Source organism: Medicago sativa, chromosome 4 (assembly GCF_051527215.1).
Source record: "Medicago sativa cultivar Bolivia chromosome 4, Bolivia_mono, whole genome shotgun sequence".
NCBI lineage: Eukaryota > Viridiplantae > Streptophyta > Magnoliopsida > Fabales > Fabaceae > Medicago > Medicago sativa.
Window position 1 is genome coordinate 91,204,446 of NC_140752.1, and position 19,566 is coordinate 91,224,011.

General features: G+C 33.1%; 2 protein-coding genes and 1 pseudogene across 2 annotated transcripts; all 3 read right to left on the minus strand.

Moving 5' to 3' along the window:
• Positions 1-1,607: 1,607 nt before the first annotated feature.
• On the minus strand, positions 1,608-5,788 carry LOC146933692 (aspartic proteinase CDR1 pseudogene; annotated as a pseudogene).
• A 627-nt stretch (positions 5,789-6,415) lies between these two features.
• LOC146933693 (uncharacterized) lies at positions 6,416-12,961 on the minus strand. Its single transcript, XM_085705477.1, has 11 exons — positions 11,631-12,961; positions 11,446-11,548; positions 11,277-11,334; positions 10,232-10,304; positions 9,539-9,678; positions 9,360-9,428; positions 7,720-7,858; positions 7,473-7,535; positions 7,338-7,381; positions 6,841-6,941; positions 6,416-6,724 (listed from the first exon to the last, which is right to left on the minus strand). The coding sequence occupies exons 1-10, from the start codon at positions 11,722-11,724 to the stop codon at positions 6,855-6,857; spliced, it is 870 nt and encodes a 289-aa protein (XP_085561603.1). The 5' UTR covers positions 11,725-12,961; the 3' UTR covers positions 6,416-6,724; positions 6,841-6,854.
• A 4,198-nt stretch (positions 12,962-17,159) lies between these two features.
• LOC146933694 (uncharacterized) lies at positions 17,160-19,566 on the minus strand. Its single transcript, XM_085708407.1, has 4 exons — positions 19,495-19,566; positions 19,274-19,413; positions 17,835-18,079; positions 17,160-17,396 (listed from the first exon to the last, which is right to left on the minus strand). The coding sequence occupies exons 1-3, from the start codon at positions 19,560-19,562 to the stop codon at positions 17,889-17,891; spliced, it is 399 nt and encodes a 132-aa protein (XP_085564533.1). The 5' UTR covers positions 19,563-19,566; the 3' UTR covers positions 17,160-17,396; positions 17,835-17,888.

A 19,566-nucleotide genomic window follows, 5' to 3' on the forward strand; every position in this document is an offset into this window, starting at 1 on the left:
ATTTCAAAGCCACCAACATATCTTATCTACCATGGTGAACATGCTCACACTTCTTAAACATATGATGTGATAAATTTTAATTTTAATCTCAACCCAATTTCAGAAACCAGAAAAGTAAATTATAAATCGATTCCTCTAAGCACACATTATGGCAATACTTAGATTATAATTATAATGTCATCAAAAAAACTGTAAACAAACGTGTATAAACGAAAAACAGAGCAACTCCAATTCGCCTATTTGAGAGAAATAAAACGGCTGAGATGGCGAAGGTTTATTATAGGCTTAATTGGACTTTTGGTCCCTTAAGTAATTTCTTGTTTTCATTTTGATCCCATAACTTGTAAAATCAACATTTCAGTCCCTCTTGTTTTGTTTCATTATTTAATTTGGTCCATTCCGTTAGTTTTTTAATGTTTAAAATTTTTGATTTGATTTTAACCATTTGATTGCATGTCCATTGTATTTAATGGTGAACCGTCAACACCTAATTTTTTTTTCACTTTTCATCATCTTCTCTTCTTCTTCCTCAAATCTTCATTAAACTTTTTTCCAGAATTTGAAAGAAGAAAAAAAAAAAACCTAGAAAATAATAGTGTCAAATTAAATTAGTACTAATTCACAAAATCAGTACCAATTTCTTCAAATCAAATCCAATTCTCATATTCTGGAAAGCTGTTTATCTCTACCCATTTCTCCATCAATATGAAAATACACCACAACAACAATCAGTACCCATTTCTCCATCAATATGAGCTTTCTTCAAATCAAATCCAAATCTATTTCACAAAGAAAATTGCTTTTCTGACATTCATAACTTCACAATGACACAAGTAAATGACTAAATTACCCCCAACAGTAGTTAACTGCCGCTGGGCCCCAACGGTAGTTAACTGCCGCTGGGCCCCAGCGGTAGTTAACTATCGCTGAATTCATTTCTCAATTTATGCCTATTCCTTATTTCCATATCTCACCATGAATAAGGAACTTGCAGAATCGTTAATTGCAAAATCGTGAATAAGGGAATAAGAAATTAGGAATTATATAAAGTTTGGGGTTGTTGATTACTGAGGATATATATAAATTAAGAAATTATGAATCTGCACTTTCTTTTTTTGACACAGGAAATTAGGAATCTGCACTTGTCTTCTTCAATTTTGCGGTTCCAATTTTTATTAAAAAATTGATGCTGTGAAAACGTGAGAAGGAGTTATATCAATTTTGCTGAGATATTGAATTCCCATTCCTTATTTCTAAGATTGAGATTGAAAAAAAAAAGGAGGAGTTGTTGCTTCATTCACATCTCTGTTTTAATGGGTTTCCAATTGAATCACAAATAACATAGCCCATATTCTTTTCCACAAATTGTATCTTCACGTACAAAGAGGAATTGTTGATTACTGAGTTTGTTGAAGTAGTTTTGTTTCCAGATCTAAGTGGAAAAAGGAAGAAGAAAAGAAGACAGAGAAAAAGAAATGGTACATCAAACGTAGTTAGGATATATAAAAATGAATTCAGTGGTAGTTAACTACCGTTGGGTCCCAGCGGCAGTTAACTACCGCTGGGGGTAATTTAGTCATTTACTTGTGTCATTGTGAAGTTATGAATGTCAGAAAAGCAATTTTCTTTCACAAAACCAATCCAGAAAAACAAAACACAACAGGAAACCGCAAGGCTTCAAAGTCCGAAACCAGTGAACAATCTTTTTCTTTACAAAATAATTATGTTCTTCCAAAGATTTGTATCAATGCATCAGATTGAAAGTAAACGTAAATTGAAAATAAAATTGGTGTGAAACCAGTGAACACAAACAAAACAAATGCCAACTGATATTATCCATTGTCCGGCGCAGTGGAGTCATTTTCCGGCGCGGTGGCCGCCGGAAAAATTCCTCTGATTGTGGTTTTTTTTTTTGCGTGGGTTTTGTAGAGAATATGAAGGAGAGTATGTTTATGGTGGTGGTTTGTCACAAAACAATTTGTGGAGGTCTAGATCTAACAATGAAAGTGACAGTTTGAAGGCTAAAAATATGTCTCCGATCCAAAATTAAATTTCAGGATGAGATAGAGAAAGAAGAGAGGATGAAGATTATGTATTTTGTTTGACAAAAGATGGCCGGAAACACCACGGTGGGTAGTGACCTGAATCAATTATGATGTTACCCTCATCACCACCATTTGAAGATCTGCCAAATTCTATTCTTTTGTTTCTAACACTAAATGCTTCCAATGTTAAATAGTAGAAAACTATGGGGTCTTTTTTCACTATAGGAGTTGACACAACATCATCACCGGAAACCACAGCGGCATCTCCAAAACTGAGTTTGCTTGTCCTGTTTGACTCAAGAGACAAAGGAAGCAAACAATAAGAGAATTTTGAACCAATTGATGATCCAAGTTGTGTTATAAGAGACACGGGACCACCTCCAAGGCCAACTACACCAGAGCTTGCACCTTTAAACGAAACTGTATTGTCGGTTCCACATCCTATCACATTTTTAGGAAATGAAATATGACCGCCAGTAGTGGACTCTAATGTAAGAGTATCAACACTAAGATCTCCTTGTGAATGTGAATGATCACCATAAGCAATAGTATATTCACAAAAATTTTGGGCATTACAAGAGATATCTCTCACGGATTGACATAGGTTAGATGAACATGGGATATTTTTGTAAGTTGAGGATTTTGATGGTTTAAACTTAGGAGTGGTTTGGTTGTAACATTTTTTACAAGGCTCGCATTGAAGCCAAACAATGTCACTACCTGTATCAACAATACCATATAACTTAAATGGTGGGCTACCAATTGAATAGGTCATGAGATACTCACCATTATCAGGGATTACAGTTGATTCAGGTGTAATTGTAAGTGAATTTTTGTAGAAATGATTAACACGGTTGATAGAACGACGTGCGGCATTGACAACTTTTTGGTACTTGTTTTGTGTAGGTTGGTAAAATGGTGATTATGAAGAGTCACGGTGGATGAGTTCAACTTTTTGGTGAAGATTCAAACTATTCTTTTTACGTATTCAATTGTTATCAAATTTTTTTTTGAGGGAATATTCAATTGTTATCAATTATAAAGGATAAATTTGGTCAACAAAATAAAATTATAAAAGACAAATAAAACGTAAGATATTCGTGTTGCTTATTTTTGTTTTGACTAAACATGTTGATTTATTATACACTAATTTTGATAGCCTGAAAAGTTGTCATCATTCAAAAAACAAATTTACCTATTCAAATATTATCAATATAAATGCAAATAAAACTCAAGACATTCATATTGCTTTATTCCCTTCAAAAAAAAATTCATATTGCTTTATTCTTTAAAAAAATAAATCATATTGCTTTATTATATTATACCATTCCGCTTCAAAATACATGTCGTATTTTTATAATGTTCATTATTCACATAACTTGTTTTGATCATATTTTTTAATTAATATATAAATACAAATTTTAGTATGATAGATGTTGTTCGATTTGTCTCGATAAATATTTTAAAAATATTAACTGTCAAATTTGTGTAATGACGTGACTAAAATGATTGATTGCGACATTATTTTGAAAGAGAGAGTGCAAATTTTAATTTAGTAAGATTTCATATCATATTTTCAATCGAATTTGGTCAACGGTAGTGTAATTTTCATTCGATGAAATTGCATTTGATGGTAGGGTATTTCAATCATGTGCAAATTTGCACATGTTAAGAAATCTAAGAAAGTAAGTTTGCAACCGAACTTGGGCATTTATGTTAAATATGTACTCCTTCCATCTCAAAATGTAAGCAAAAACGGTTCAACATAAGTTGATGTATTTGGTTCAAAATTTGTACCAAATACATCAACTTATGTTGACTCGATTACCAAATACATCAACAACTTATGTTGACTCATTTTTGCTTAAATTTTAGGATAGAGAGAATAAACATGTGCAATATTACATATGTTACATAATCTCTTATACTATTATACTGTTATTAAAACACGACAATAAATATTTTGTTATAACATTATTATATTCATAATTACTATTATCTTAGTAAAGACTAAGTTAGTGATAGTGTATTCTTCTCAACAACAGCAAAATGGTGAGAGATCCAAACTTCGGCTATCTATGTATTTAAAAAGATTGAAAATGTGCATTTGATTTATTTAAATATAGTGAGTTTGGATTTTGGTTCTTATCAAAAAAATTGAAATATGCCCTTGAAAAAAATTGTTTTTATAAAAAGTCCTTGGTGTGAGATTGTACCATATGTAGCCAATTTTTTATGATGTAGAAAATGCTGCCTTTTTTTTGTTACATGAGAAAAAGAAAAAAACAAAAATAAATTAAGTCCTTGAAAAGGACACGCCTAAGGCATCACATAGTAAAACTAATGCTAAACAACGAGGAGGTTCATTGAAAGTAACAAGATGATTTGAATTGTTAGCTCTCTTATCTTAGCAAAAATATCAAGCACAAGAATTCCCCTCTCAAAGGATATGATGAATCAAAATAGATCAATCCATAACAACATACACGTGAATGACTTGTAAGAAATTCACATAATGGTGGAACCTTGTAAACTCCTTCATTACCAACTCCATTACGTGAAGAGAGTCGAAGTAACATACGCGCTTTTTATATCCCGCATCTCAACACAACTTCACACCGGTCAATAGAACTTGAATTTTAGCATGTAGTATATATTAAAAATAATAAATAATTAAATTAGTTGACTGTGCTATTTTTTAATTAAAGATAAATAAACAATTTTTATCAATAGAAATTCATCATCCATCATGTTCATCTTGCTGCCCAGAAAAATCCAACAAAAATTCATACGCAAACTCATCTCCCTCTCCATCATCATACTGCCCGTAAAAAACACTAACACTAACGTGTAACGTTTTATTCTACCACGGATGATGATGGTCACATGGATGCAGATTGCAGATGAATGAAAGAGACTGTTTTCAAGAACCAGTATGAAATTTGAAGGGTCTTACAGTGTAGGAGGTAGTGTTGGGGTTGATGAGAAGATTGGCTTGCCTGAAATTGAGATTCAAGGCTTTCTTGTCATAGAAAATGAAGAAGATCAAATAATGAAGTTGAAGATCGAAGAATGAAATGGAAGAAAAGAGGAATTCAGGATTATGGATTACTTCAGTTTGAGTGTTTGGCAGGGGAAAATTAACACTTTTCATTCAATTTCATCCCTGTATACATCAACATAACATCCATGTGGTCTTTTCAATATCACACATCAACATTTTTGACGGAGTTAAACGTCTTTAGTTAACAGTAGAGACCAAAGTGATTAACAGATTGAACTATGGAAAATTTATTTGTGATTTTGTTAGAGTCAGCGACAGACGTAACAATGTTTTACACTTTTAAGGACCAAAATGGTTGTTTACACTTTTAATTGACCTTATACTCTAAAAAAATGAATTGTTCACTTTAAATGTGCCAGATTCATAACATGTACATAAACATCATAGACATGTTTGCTAGAGAAGTCAACGGTCTCATCCTTTTACAAGCAGTGTTTTAAGTTGGCACTCCACCACAGCTAAAAGGACGAAAGAGGATCCTTTCAACTTTGGACAGTATTATTGGAAAGCTCAGTTTTTATACGAGACTCAATTTAATTAGGCAGTCTCTCAACTATTCTTGGACATGTACAACTGTGCAAAACAAGCACAACCGATTTATCCTCTATGAACTGTCAGCTAATTTAGTCAATGATCTGGCTGCAAACCTGTCTATATGATCGATGGGCACTTTCGCCATTTCATTATATTTAATTTATTTTTGGCTCTACCTTTGATACAGTTTCTTGACTTCATATTAAAGGGTGATTAAACGTACTGCATAAGGGAACAAACTAAATTCATCCCTTCTCTGACCTACTGTGCTATTTGGAATTTTCAGTTTTCTCACAAGACAGTAGTCATGATGACAGTTCAATATTCAAGACTCCTCCTTCTGATCTTAATGATCATACTGATGACTAGCCAGCTCTCGAATTGCGGTGAGGCCGCAAGATGGATGAGTAAAGGAATCAAGCAGGAAGAAAAGAGAAGCTCTTTTCAGCGTTTCTCAGGCTCATTGCATTTCTATACAAACACACAACAGGGACCCGACACAGAAGTGGTCCACCCAATTTATGGAGTTTCTCTACGAGATGTTCCGGGGGGTCCAAACCCCCTTCATAACTGATCAAGTGGTCAACTATCTAGCAATCAGCTGCTTATCAAGTTATACAAGGTTTTGCAGGCTTCCCGTATAGAGTACATAAGTTTCATAGCAAAGATGTATAGAATAGATTAAGTTTGAGAGAATCAAGACTCTAGCCTTTCAAAAATAAAGAAACTGTACTTGATCCAATAGAAAAATCTGATGTATTGCATGCATGTAATTCTAAATTGCCAAAATAAAATTATATTGAAAAGGTTACATTGTGTTGGGTGTCTGAATTATATTAAAAGTGTACCTTGAAGGTTTGATTTTGACATTAACATAATATTTGACCCGAAACAATAAACAGATAGCAGGACCAGACACATTGAGCTTTAAGAAAATACACATACACAAATAAGCAACAAAAACTTTCCTATGACAATTGAGTTTCAGAATGTTGGTGTCAATACTAGTCATAATTCATTCATAGCCAAAAGAACATGTGAGTGGAAATAGAAGCAGGAAATAACCATATGTTCCTTGTTCCTAAAAAGAAGAGGAAACCAAGTCACATTTCAAGTAGAAAAGCTGCGAGCATTTGGAATAAATACGAGAAATATGTCTGCCACTTGAAGTATATGGCAAGTAAGTTAACAACTTACATAAATTATCCTCACTACATAAGCTCGGTTCCCACTGGATCAACAGAGAAATGAAGAGACAGTGATTTCAGGACAATAGGCTGGAACTTAGATATCCATACCTGTTTACCAAATCCAAATATAGTTTAGTTTATATTCTTGTTGTGCTTGTTCTCGTCAAGATATAATCACGCAGTTATTATTTCAGTTTTTTTTTTAAGGAGTTATTATTTCAGTTTTGTAAAATGTATTTATCTACAGGAAATTATATTTCAATTTTGCTCATTAGAAGTTCATTTAAAAAGTAATATTATCAAAATGAAAAATTTCTCAAGTAAAAATGAAAGTGTCAGCGAACATTTTAGAATTGTGTCATTTACCAAGAGGAAATGATAGCATGATCCCCAAACAAATATCCCGAGTTATATAGTTTACGGGAGCATTTCATTTTCCATTTAACAAGCTACCTAAGCATAAAATAATGTTTTAAGAAACAAAAAAAAGAAGAGATTCCTTACATCTTTATATTCTTGGCTGCGTATAAATATCTCGAAGGCCTCAACTGCAGAAGATGATGTCATACACCAGAATGGGTTAGCACAACCAAATTGGGAGGAAAAAAAATCAGATATAAACCGTGAGATTGGGATCACCTGATCGAAATCGTATCACTACTCCATGAGTATACTCCTTAGAACTTTCGTTGAAATTCAAACCTGACAATTAAATATTAATAACTCGAGTAGAAAATCAAAACATACTGGAAATGATTTTATTCATACAATCCTTGTCAAAACAATGAACTGTTGATGAGCCAACAAACCATGTTAAAAGATCTAATTACACAACGGCTAACACAAGGCAACATCTGAATAAATGTTGGTGGAACTGAAAACACACCTTGTGTAAATTGTACTATCAAGGAAGGAGATTCCAACATCACTGTTGCCAGAGATGCCAGTGCATGTTCCGCCTGGTTACCTAAGGTACCCTCATTAAATGATATCAAAAGAATAAACTCCACTCCATGGCTGAACTCCTGGCGACAAAATTCATTTAAAGTAGTGTTGTTAAATAGCGGCTACAGCGGTGGTATAATGCTACAGTCCACTGGAATTTGTACAAATCACTATTGATATGTGATGTGTTATTAGTACAAAATTTTGACTAATAGCAGCTATAGTGGCGCAATAGGACTATTGTGTAGCAAAATTTCAAACAGACCACTTTTTCAGCGATTAGTGGTTGAAAACACTTATATCCTAAGACTGAAGTATATAGGAATAAATACCTAGAACCCAGGAGCAACTATGTTCATTTTAATAAACAATTTGTAATGAACGTAAAATCTGCTGCCCCTAGGTTATGGCCAAAGAAGCGTGCTAGCAACGTGCTTTTTCTAACACTCACTTTCTCATTAAATGAAATTAAGGTGGTCCCCACACTTTGTAATAGATCCCACATTAAGTGGTGGGATCCACATTGATCTCATCCAATGAAGAGAGTGAGTACTAAAGAGAGTGTTGAAAAATCAGATATAAACCATGAGATTGGGATCACCTGATCGAAATCGTATCACTACTCCATGAGTATACTCCTTAGAACTTTCGTTGAAATTCAAACCTGACAATTAAATATTAATAACTCGAGTAGAAAATCAAAACATACTGGAAATGATTTTATTCATACAATCCTTGTCAAAACAATGAACTGTTGATGAGCCAACAAACCATGTTAAAAGATCTAATTACACAACGGCTAACACAAGGCAACATTTGAATAAATGTTGGTGGAACTGAAAACACACCTTCTGTAAATTGTACTATCAAGGAAGGAGATTCCAACATCACTGTTGCCAGAGATGCCAGTGCATGTTCCGCCTGGTTACCTAAGGTACCCTCATTAAATGATATCAAAAGAATAAACTCCGCTCCATGGCTGAACTCCTGGCGACAAAATTCATTTAAAGTAGTGTTGTTAAATAGCGGCTACAGCGGTGGTATAATGCTACAGTCCACTGGAATTTGTACAAATCACTATTGATATGTGATGTGTTATTAGTACAAAATTTTGACTAATAGCAGCTATAGTGGCGCAATAGGACTATTGTGTAGCAAAATTTCAAACAGACCACTTTTTCAGCGATTAGTGGTTGAAAACACTTATATCCTAAGATTGAAGTATATAGGAATAAATACCTAGAACCCAGGAGCAACTATGTTCATTTTAATACACAATTTGTAATGAACGTAAAATTTGCTGCCCCTAGGTTATGGCCAAAGAAGCGTGCTAGCAACGTTTTCTAACACTCACTTTCTCATTAAATGAAATTAAGGTGGTCCCCACACTTTGTAATAGATCCCACATTAAGTGGTGGGATCCACATTGATCTCATCCAATGAAGAGAGTGAGTACTAAAGAGAGTGTTGAAAAGAGAATTTTGCTAGCACTCCTCTATGGTCAAATATGAATTGAGCATCGATACTTGATGAACTCTTCAATTTATCGATCCATAAGAGGAAAAGTAAATCAGTACTAACCTCTCCTTTGCGAAATATATAAATCATGTCATCATCGACTTCAGATTCGTAGTCCACATTAATTAATCCCTGAAACAAAATCAGTAAAGGTCCGTGTCAAAACGTTCATAAGGAGGTTGACTTAAGAGTAACAGAAAAATAAAGGAAAAGAGAGTCGGTGTTTACATGTTGGTGCATACATGGCAGTAAGTCATTACGTGATCCTTGAGAACCTTCAAGTAAAAGGAGTTTTCATAGAACTTTTCAAGGTTTTCATTTTTCTGAAACCGCATGTAAACAGCATGAGTATAGTGGTCAGGATTCTGAGCAGAAACACGCCCTGCAGGAGCACATAAGCTAGACATAGTTAAGCAATGCTAGACACATAAGATATATAGCACATAGTAGATAGCCTTTTTTTGTTCTTTCTGGATCTTAACTCTCATGTTCCCAAGTGATTGGTACGTGTGAGTGTTGTAAATCTTGAGATACAGAATTTAAGTCCTAATGTTGAAAAAAATAGATAGAATAGCATTTGAATTCAAATGTTACTCTATCTATCAGCAGAGAAGAGAGGAGACGCTTTACATTAAATGTGTGTTCTACATGTTACATTTGGTCAATTTGCCTAAATATTAAACTAACCTTGTTTTTTGGTAATAGATGGAATATTAAACTAGAGAAGTGTTAAGAACACTTTTTGTTTTCAACTCTCACTCTAACATTCTAGATGAAATTCATGTGGGTCTCTTCAGTTTAAGTGAGACCCAATTCAATGTGTTTGAGTGTGTGACTCACATTGATTTCACCTAATAACAAAGTAAATGTTGTTAAAGTGAGTGTTGAAAAGAGAGTGTTTATAATACTCCTCGTTAAACTAACTTAAATTTTACCTAATGAAATAGCAATAATACCACCCATTTGATATTGGGTTGTGTACAAATAATCAAGCATGTCATTCTCTTCGACTAGTGTGAGGACGCAGGATGGGGATACCGGAGATTTTCCCATAACAATAGGACTGCACCAAGGGTCAACCCTAAGTCCTTATCTTTTTACTTTAGTTTTGGATGTACTGACGGAACACATCCAAGAGTTAGCACCGAGATGTATGCTTTTTGCAGATGATGTAGTCTTGCTTGGTGAGTCGAGGGAGGAGTTAAACGGGAGGCTAGAGACTTGGAGGCAAGCCTTAGAAGCGTACGGTTTCCGCCTGAGTAGAAACAAGACGGAATATATGGAATGTAACTTCAGTAAAAGGAGAAGTGGGTCTACCTTAGAGGTGAAAGTTGGAGATCATATCATACCCCAAGTTACACGGTTTAGATATCTTGGGTCCATAGTACAAAATGACGGAGAAATAGAAGCTGATGTACATCATCGTATTCAAGCTGGGTGGTTGAAATGGAGAAGAGCCTCAGGTGTTTTGTGCGATAAGAAAGTACCACTTAAGCTGAAAGGAAAGTTCTATCGGACAGCAGTCAGACCGGCAATGTTGTATGGTACGGAGTGTTGGGCGATTAAGAGCCAACACGAGAGTAAAGTAAGCGTAGCGGAGATGAGGATGTTGCGTTGGATGAGTGGTAAGACTAGACATGATAGGATTAGGAATGACATCATTAGAGAGAGAGTGGGGGTAGCACCTATAGTAGAAAAGTTGGTAGAAAATAGGCTTAGATGGTTTGGACATGTAGAGAGAAGGCCCGTAGACGCCGTGGTAAGAAGAGTAGATCAAATGGAGGAGAGTCAGGTTAAAAGAGGTAGAGGAAGACCTAAGAAAACTATTAGAGAAACCATTAGAAAAGATTTAGAGGTCAATGAGTTGGATCCAAATATGGTCTTTGATAGAACATTATGGCGGCATTTGATCCATGTAGCCGACCCCACTTAGTGGGATAAGGCGTTGTTGTTGTTGTTGTTGTTGTTGTCATTCTCTTCCTCTTCAGATAATTTCTCCTTTGCTTTGAGCAGACAAATGTGTTCCACAACTTTTCTTCTACATGAAATTAATTAAAATACTAATCATATTCATAATCATAATGACATGAAAAATGGAGAATTCGAACCTAATACGTAATAACATTATTATAACAATAAGAGTATATACCTTTTCCTCTGATAAGCGAGATTGGAGCTTTGGTCGTCTGAACTACAAAATACTCTCATCTGATTCTTCTTTGGTTGGCTCTTGAACCCATTCCACTGGCAAGCTGAAAAAGAAATTCAAAAGAATGTATGAACTCAAATCAGTGCATGCATGCGGTAACAAATGAGGAAATTGAAGTAACTTACCTTGTAAAGGTAAAGGTAAAGATAGAGGTGTTGGGGTGAATTGACGAGGGACACAAAAAGAAGAATAGTTTGAGCATTGCATTGCAAAACTCATAATTCTCACTATCTTCAATTTTCACTGCCTTTTTAGCTGGCTAATGCATTGCATGCTTCCCCAAATAATAAAGTGAGAGATGATGTTAAGGTTCATCAGCATCACAAAAACAATGGGTGGACCAGGTTTGGAGTGAGTAAACAACGCCTTTCATTTTTATTTTTATTGAAATACCACGCGTGATTTGGCGCCTTATATTCTTCTTTTGGAAATTGGACTTCTTCTAGTTCTTGCACGTCCTTCATTTTTTGTTCTTTCTTTCTACACTTCATTTGCAAACAGGGTTTCATGAACTTAATTTGGTGTCTCACATCCAACGTCATGATTTTGAGTTGGACATTGGATCAATTTGTATTACTCTTGAAACAATGATATATCTTGTTTTTGAGTTTGATTTTATTATTTACTTTGCATTTACGAGAGAGAGAGAGAGAGAGAGAGATAAACACAAATATAGGTCAGTACTCAGTAGGATTATGTTTTTTAATGGATCCAACAAAAGCTTTCATGTTTTTATTTTTAAAAGGGCTATCATGTGTGTTTATATTTCTCGTAAATGGATAATAAATATAACAAAGTCAAACTTCTCGTTCTTTATTTTTTTTTTTGTGTGCCACGCATTTGAACATCCCATTCATCGCCCAATTCTTTTCTTTCGTACAAAATATACCGCAAACTTACCGTGATTAAGAATATATTTTTCGTGTTTGTTTTTCTATCTATGGTATGCAAGCCTGCTTGCAGTGACTAGTGAGGATTCTCAGTCTGCTACCTCTGATCTATCTGTCAAAGTAAATTGTGTAGCAAACATTACTCACATTTTATTTTCATTTTTTTTTATTCCATTTGATTATAAGAATTTTTCCAGATACGCTAACAGTAACAGTAATAAAACTGATTAAGAAAAATAGGTAGACTGAGAATTTATGTCTTGCAGTGTGAATTTAAGGTATTTTCAACCAAACCCACTCCTGATAGATTCAGGCCAGAAAATAAGATATTAAACAAGGCTTTAGTATACACAGTTTCACAGTTTATTTCTAGAACTGTTATCAGATCACACCAGTCCACCATTTGCTTACACCCTTGATGTATAAAAACTAAAAACAAATATCAAAAGTAGGGCAGAGCAATAAGAACCTCCTGAATATTTTTCAACCTGCTGATCTAGCTTAAGCTAACAAATTATCTATTTGAACAAATACTTCACTTGCAGTGAGTTAATATATATATATATATATATATATATATATATATATATATATATATATATATATATATATATATATATATATAGGGGCTGCTAACTTACACCCACCTAAAAACACTAAAGTGCAAGTTAGCAAGCTATACCCACTTGTGTTTTACTAAAAAACCAACATTATCCTTTTACCAACCACTCAAATATGAGGTATTAATGTAATTTGATATATATAGATTTAGTTTTTTAATTTATCTCTCCTGCATTATTATCTTCTTCCCCAGTTTTTTTTTTCTTCTTCTTCTTATTCTAGAACAAATTGCACATAAATGCTTCCGTCATAATTATGAAAGAAAGAGCTTGAATATCAATAATATAAAAATGTGATGATTTAGAAAATCCATTAAATAATTCACGATTGATAATTCAGTAAAGCATTTTAAAACATTATTCAATTTATATAGTTCAAAAGGAAAAGAAAATAGGTATTTATGTTTAAAGATAAATTTACACAACTAACCTTTACTTTATACTAGTTCAAAATAGTGGATAAATGAGTTTTTACTAAAAAAACAAGTGGGTGTAGCTTGCTAACTTGCACCTTAGTGTTTTTAGGTGGGTGCATGTTAGCAGCCTCCATATATATATATGGGGAATGCTATAACACACCTACCCTTTTTCATGAAAGTGTGCATTAGCAACCTCCACCTTTTGGTTTTGGACAAAAATACCCATTTGCTCTTTCTACATTTGGGATTAAATGCATGTCTTTTAAAGATATTTCACCACTTCTATTAACATTCTCTCTCTTGCTCTTAAACAAGCCACTTTGTTGCAGGTTATGAAAAGAAGAAAACGTTGTTACTGATTATTTTTTCTTATTGATTAATGAACATATATCTCCTTGACTCTTATAGATTTTTTTTATTGAAACACAAAAGCATCAGTTTTAGTGGGTTTTTCATTGAATTTTTTTTTGAGAAATGTTTTCAATTGAGGATTTTGAGAGGAACCCAATTTAGGAAATTTTGTTCATCTAATTTCATGTCCTGCATGCAACAATGCTATCGCTGGAATCCATTTTCTATAGGTTTAGATTAAACACATGTTGTCACAAATTGCAAGATTAAACCGTTAAAGCAATAAGCAATCATAAGATTAAGCAAATGTTGACCCAATTTTTTTATGGAGATGCAAGCAAGAGGCTGGTTCACTTGGTTTGACAGTAGAGAAATTTGGTTCAATTGAGGGAAGGAGCTAGTTGGAAGAAATTTGACTTTTAGTTTCAATTTCAATTAGGAATTAGGAATTTTTATATAATTCAATTTCAATTAAAAAACAAAAAAAAACTCATCAGGGATGTGATGTTGGAGAAGAAGTCAACGGAATATGGAGAAAAGGGAGATAAAACAACAGCAAATTACTTTCCTACCCTCTAAATCTAATTTAAAATAAGGGTTAATTATGTTTCTAGTCCCTATAAAATAGCGACCTTGTAAGTTTAGTCCCTACTTAATTTTAATAGCATTTTTAGTCCCTATAAGAAAAATTTACTTATAATTTTAGTCCCTGCTAAAACAAAGTTTGATTAATTATCCTTAAACTCTTAAATTTTTGAACGATTTTTTTGAGACAAGATTAGAACACTATGAAAGGTTCGTTTACTAAAATTTAGAATTTTCTGACATGAAATGAATTAAATATGAATTTTTTAAAACGACAAAAGTTAAAGATAAAAAGTAATAAAATCTGGATGTAGAAATCAAATTTTGCAATAATTTTTTGCGGACGAACTTTTAGTAATGTTCTAAACATGTCTGCAAAAAATTGTTCAAAAATTTAAGAGTTTAAGCATAAATTAAACAAATTTGAATTGAGTAGGGACTAATACTCAGTGCAGAAAAACAAAATTAGGGACTAAAAATGCTATTAAAATTAAGTAGGGACTAAACTTACAAAGTCGCTATTTTATAGGGACTAGAAACATAATTAACCCTTAAAATAATGGTATTTTTGTCCAAAACCAAAAGGTGGATGTTGCTAATGCACACCTTCATGAAAGAGTAATGATACATAGACATCCTTAAGTGGCAATAGACCCTTGACACCCACACAAAAATTTGACACGTAGCCATATGGACTCCACACAAGCACATTTTCTCTTTCATCTCCTCTTCTCCCTTCCTAGTACATGAGGTGTACAAGGGTGTATGAAAATAAAAGTGTCTATGTAACATTTTCCTTCATAAAAAAGGGTAGGTGTGTTATAGCATTACCCTATATATATATATATATATATATATATATATATATATATATATATATATATAGCATAGAACTGAACATACACATCTAATCTAATATAAAAAAAATTAAAAACAATTTAAGCTATAAGAGTATAAAACGTGAAATAATAAAGGGACAAGCTTAAACATAGTAAATGTAGTTTTTAGTCAACATGCATGTTACATAAAAGATATTTATAAGTATGTACTAGACTCTTGACTCGTGCGGTGCCTGTTATAGCGTTAGATCATTATATTATTTAATAACCAACAGGGAATTAGTTATTAACTCTAATAATGATATGCAAAAGTATAAATTTATCACTGATGTCAATAAATTAATGGAAAGTTTTCTAATAATAAGAGTTAACTAAAATACATTTTGAAATATTTTTTTATAAACCATAGTTAATGTTACATTTGTATCCTCACATGTATGACATTTTTATCAAATGTTTCAGATGCTCGAAAACTTGATAGACGATCCTTCAAAGATCCTTCGTACATTGCAAAGATTAGCCAACTCTTCACAAATTGTGTGGGTTACCTCTTTTTTTGGTAGGTCATCTCTGAGGCATGGCGAAACATCAAATAGCTTAAGTAATCCACCACAGTCACTTCTGTCTCAATGCTCATGAGAGCAGTTCTACAAAATCCAAGCCAAGTGAAATTTTATTTTCATATGAATTAAAAGCAAGTGTTTGAACTTACCATTTTTTAAAATAAATACCTTAAAACTTAGTACATACCAGAACTCAATTAATTGTCGGTAACTTTGTGAGTAATCTTTTAGTAATCACTCAAGTAATTGTCGGTAACTTTGTGAGTAATCTTTTAGTAATCATCCAAGTTATGCAAATCATCTCTGAAGTATAAATTACCATTATTGTTTTCAACCATTACCTTGGTTTCAATTTCATCGGTTAACTTTAATGAATAAGAGATATGTTGTTTTTTATTTCAGAAGCATTTCGATTAAATTAAATAGAGTTAATTAAACATGGGTAATGTATTAAAATTAATCATCAAAGTTAGGTTAAATCTAGGGCAACATTTAGCGTTCAGGTTAACTTTGATGAATAAGAGATGTGTGTTTTTTTTTTTTTTTTTTAATTTCAGAAGCATTTTGATTAAATTAAATAGGGTTAATTAAACAGGGGTAATATAGTAAAAATAATCATCAAAGTTAGGTTAAATCTAGGGCAACATTTAGCGTTCGGGTTAACTTTAATGAATAAGAGATGTGTTGTTTTTTATTTCAGAAGCATTTTAATTATATTAAATAGGGTTAATTAAACAGGGGTAATATAGTAAAATTAATCATCAAAGTTAGGTTAAATCTAGGGCAACATTTAGTGTTCGGGTTAACTTTAATGAATAAGAGATGTGTTGTTTTTTATTTCAGAAGCATTTTGATTAAATTAAATAGGGTTAATTAAAAAGGGGTAATATAGTAAAATTAATCATCAAAGTTAGGTTAAATCTAGGGCAACATTTAGCGTTCGGGTTAACTTTAATGAATAAGAGATGTGTTGTTTTTGATTTCAGAAGCATTTTGAATAAATTAGTTCGGGTTAACTTTAATGAATAAGAGATGTGTTGTTTTTGATTTCAGAAGCATTTTAATTATATTAAATAGGGTTAATTAAACAGGGTAATATAGTAAAATTAATCATCAAAGTTAGGTTAAATCTAGGGTAACATTTAGCGTTCGGGTTAACTTTAATGAAAGGGCAACATTTAGCGTTCAGGTTAACTTTAATGAATAAGAGATGTGTTGTTTTTGATTTCAGAGGCATTTTGAATAAATTAAATAGGGTTAATTAAATAGGGGTAATATAGTAAAATTAATCATCAAAGTTAGGTTAAATCTAGGGCAACATTTAGCGTTCGGATTAACTTTAATGAATAAGAGATGAGTATCACATGACTCATAACACGCCTCCTCATGCAAACAATATATCAAACAACATAAAAGTAATTCTAGGTCTGAACAAAAGATTCACAATAGTACCCTATTTATTTACTCATAAACAATGAGCAACATGAAAAATAAAAATAGCAACTTCTAGTAGAGTTTGGGAAAAGCTGTGGCAAGCTAGCACTTTTCAGATCTTAACACAACATCATTGGGTGTTCTGTCCATCATTGCAGTTGCCACCAACTCGGTTGAAGAAATAAGCCATCTTAATAAACAGAACAAAGCACCATGGTATTCGCAATCAGAATAGAAGAATAGAAAAACATAATATGCATTGTGCTAATAGCAATCAGAATGATAGTTCTACAGAACTCAACACATCCGCATTGGCGGAGCCAACAATATTTTTATGGAAGGGGCCGTATGTTTACTATATATTAAAAACTTACATATAAAGTTGTAGCTCAAGTGGTTTGTGCATTTTTATTTAGGTCCCTTAAATGTGGTTCAAAACTCTCCTTTTTTCAAAGCATTTTTTTTAAATCAAAGAAATCTGCTAAAATTTTCATGGCAGAGATAGAACTCAAGAATGAAAGGTTATAGGCGCGCTACTTGACCACTACACCGGATGTAAGCACTTGAAAGATAAATGCAAATGTTAATATATATAATATAACTTTTAGGTAAAAATGTATGTACATACCTATTAAAAATGAAAATTTTGGGACTTTGGGGAGGCCATGACCTTCCCATGTCCCTACATAGCTCCCCCACTGCACATCCGGTGGTGGTGTATGTTGACAGTTTGATGGATGTTCTTCCCATTTACGGTGGTGACAGTTTGATGGATGATCTTCCCGTTTACGGTGGTGACAGTTTGAGAGATCATCCTACTCTCATATTCATCGTCATTTTGCTTCTTTGCTGCAGTGGGAATGTTACCGTTTGCTGCAGTGGGAAAAAAAAAGACATAATGTCCTACCTTAACACCAGAAAACTAATATGACACGGTTGTTGAGCAAAAGTCTAAAAACCATAACAGATAATGCTTTCAATGAACAAAAGATTCACAATAGTACTATATTTATTCCTAAACAATGACCAACAATCAAATTTGTAACTACTTGTAATTAATGGAATAACATATAAACAAATGTATGTGTTGTTCCACATAGCACAGACAGTGCAGCATCTCAAGCTCAACACAATAATTCAACCTTTTCCTAACTATCAACAAAACAAAGCCAATTCCCACAACCTTAATTTTCCTACCATCAGTACATTCACCCTCAGGAAGCCAAGATTGCCTTAATTACATACAAGTCACATTCGATTGTAAACAGTTATGCAAACAGTTCCACCCACCATCAAATATCATGTTGGAGAATGTATAAAAATATAGATGAGATGACTTGCACACACACCGCAAGTAAAGAACACAAGTTTACCCGTTCCAGCATTCCCACCTAGCCTCATATTATGTGTCAAGAGGGATGCATACCACTTAACTATCCTAACATAAGTGAAGGAATTAAATTAACTTCATAGGCTGCTAATGGAAGACAAGTTCAAACTGAGGTTATATTGGCCTTTTGAGTGTTATACTATAAAACTGAGAGTGGGAAGATGCTTATAAACAATACGAAATGGTGAGTGTTATACAACGTGCTATACTATAAAACTGAGTGGGAAGATGCTTATAAACAATATGGATATGATTTATGAACATCTTAAAACCTAGGTTTGCATGCATGCCATTTGAAGGGAAAATTTTATTAGGTGTAAGTATGTTGTACAAATATGGCTGTTCAAATATCATGTCTCTAAACAATAACATACAAATAACAAAACAATAGTGCATGAAAAGAAAAGAAAAGAAAAAAAGAAAATCAAAAGTGGCAGATTGTAACAAGAACCGAAGAAATCGAAAGAAAAAAAATCTCAGCAAAACATGCATAAAAGTGGCGCATGCAAGAAGCGGAAAATTAATCGGATTTTGATTTTCAACTATGAGAATCATCAACAAAATCGACCAATTAAGATGAGTTGATCACAACAATAATATCAAATTAACCAAAATAGTAACTGAATCCAATAGTTTGATTTCTATAAATAGACAAATCCAATAGTTCTTCTACGTACTTCTCCATGAAGTCCGTCTCTTTGGGAAGAGACAGCGCACCAGCTCCGCTGCATACAGCGGAGTCCAATCATAGTTTCTTCCATAGTACAACAGGATTGCTAAGGCAGGCACTACAATGACCTTTCTAGGCTTGAGCTCCCTAAGCAAAAGCAAATACATATCTATGAGATTAATCGGTTTCCAATTTTTATTGAACACATAAAAATAAATAAAAACTCACCCCAATATTATGCGAATAGCAAAAATGATTGGAAACGTTAAAAGAAAATTTACAAAGGTAGCATCCATTTTC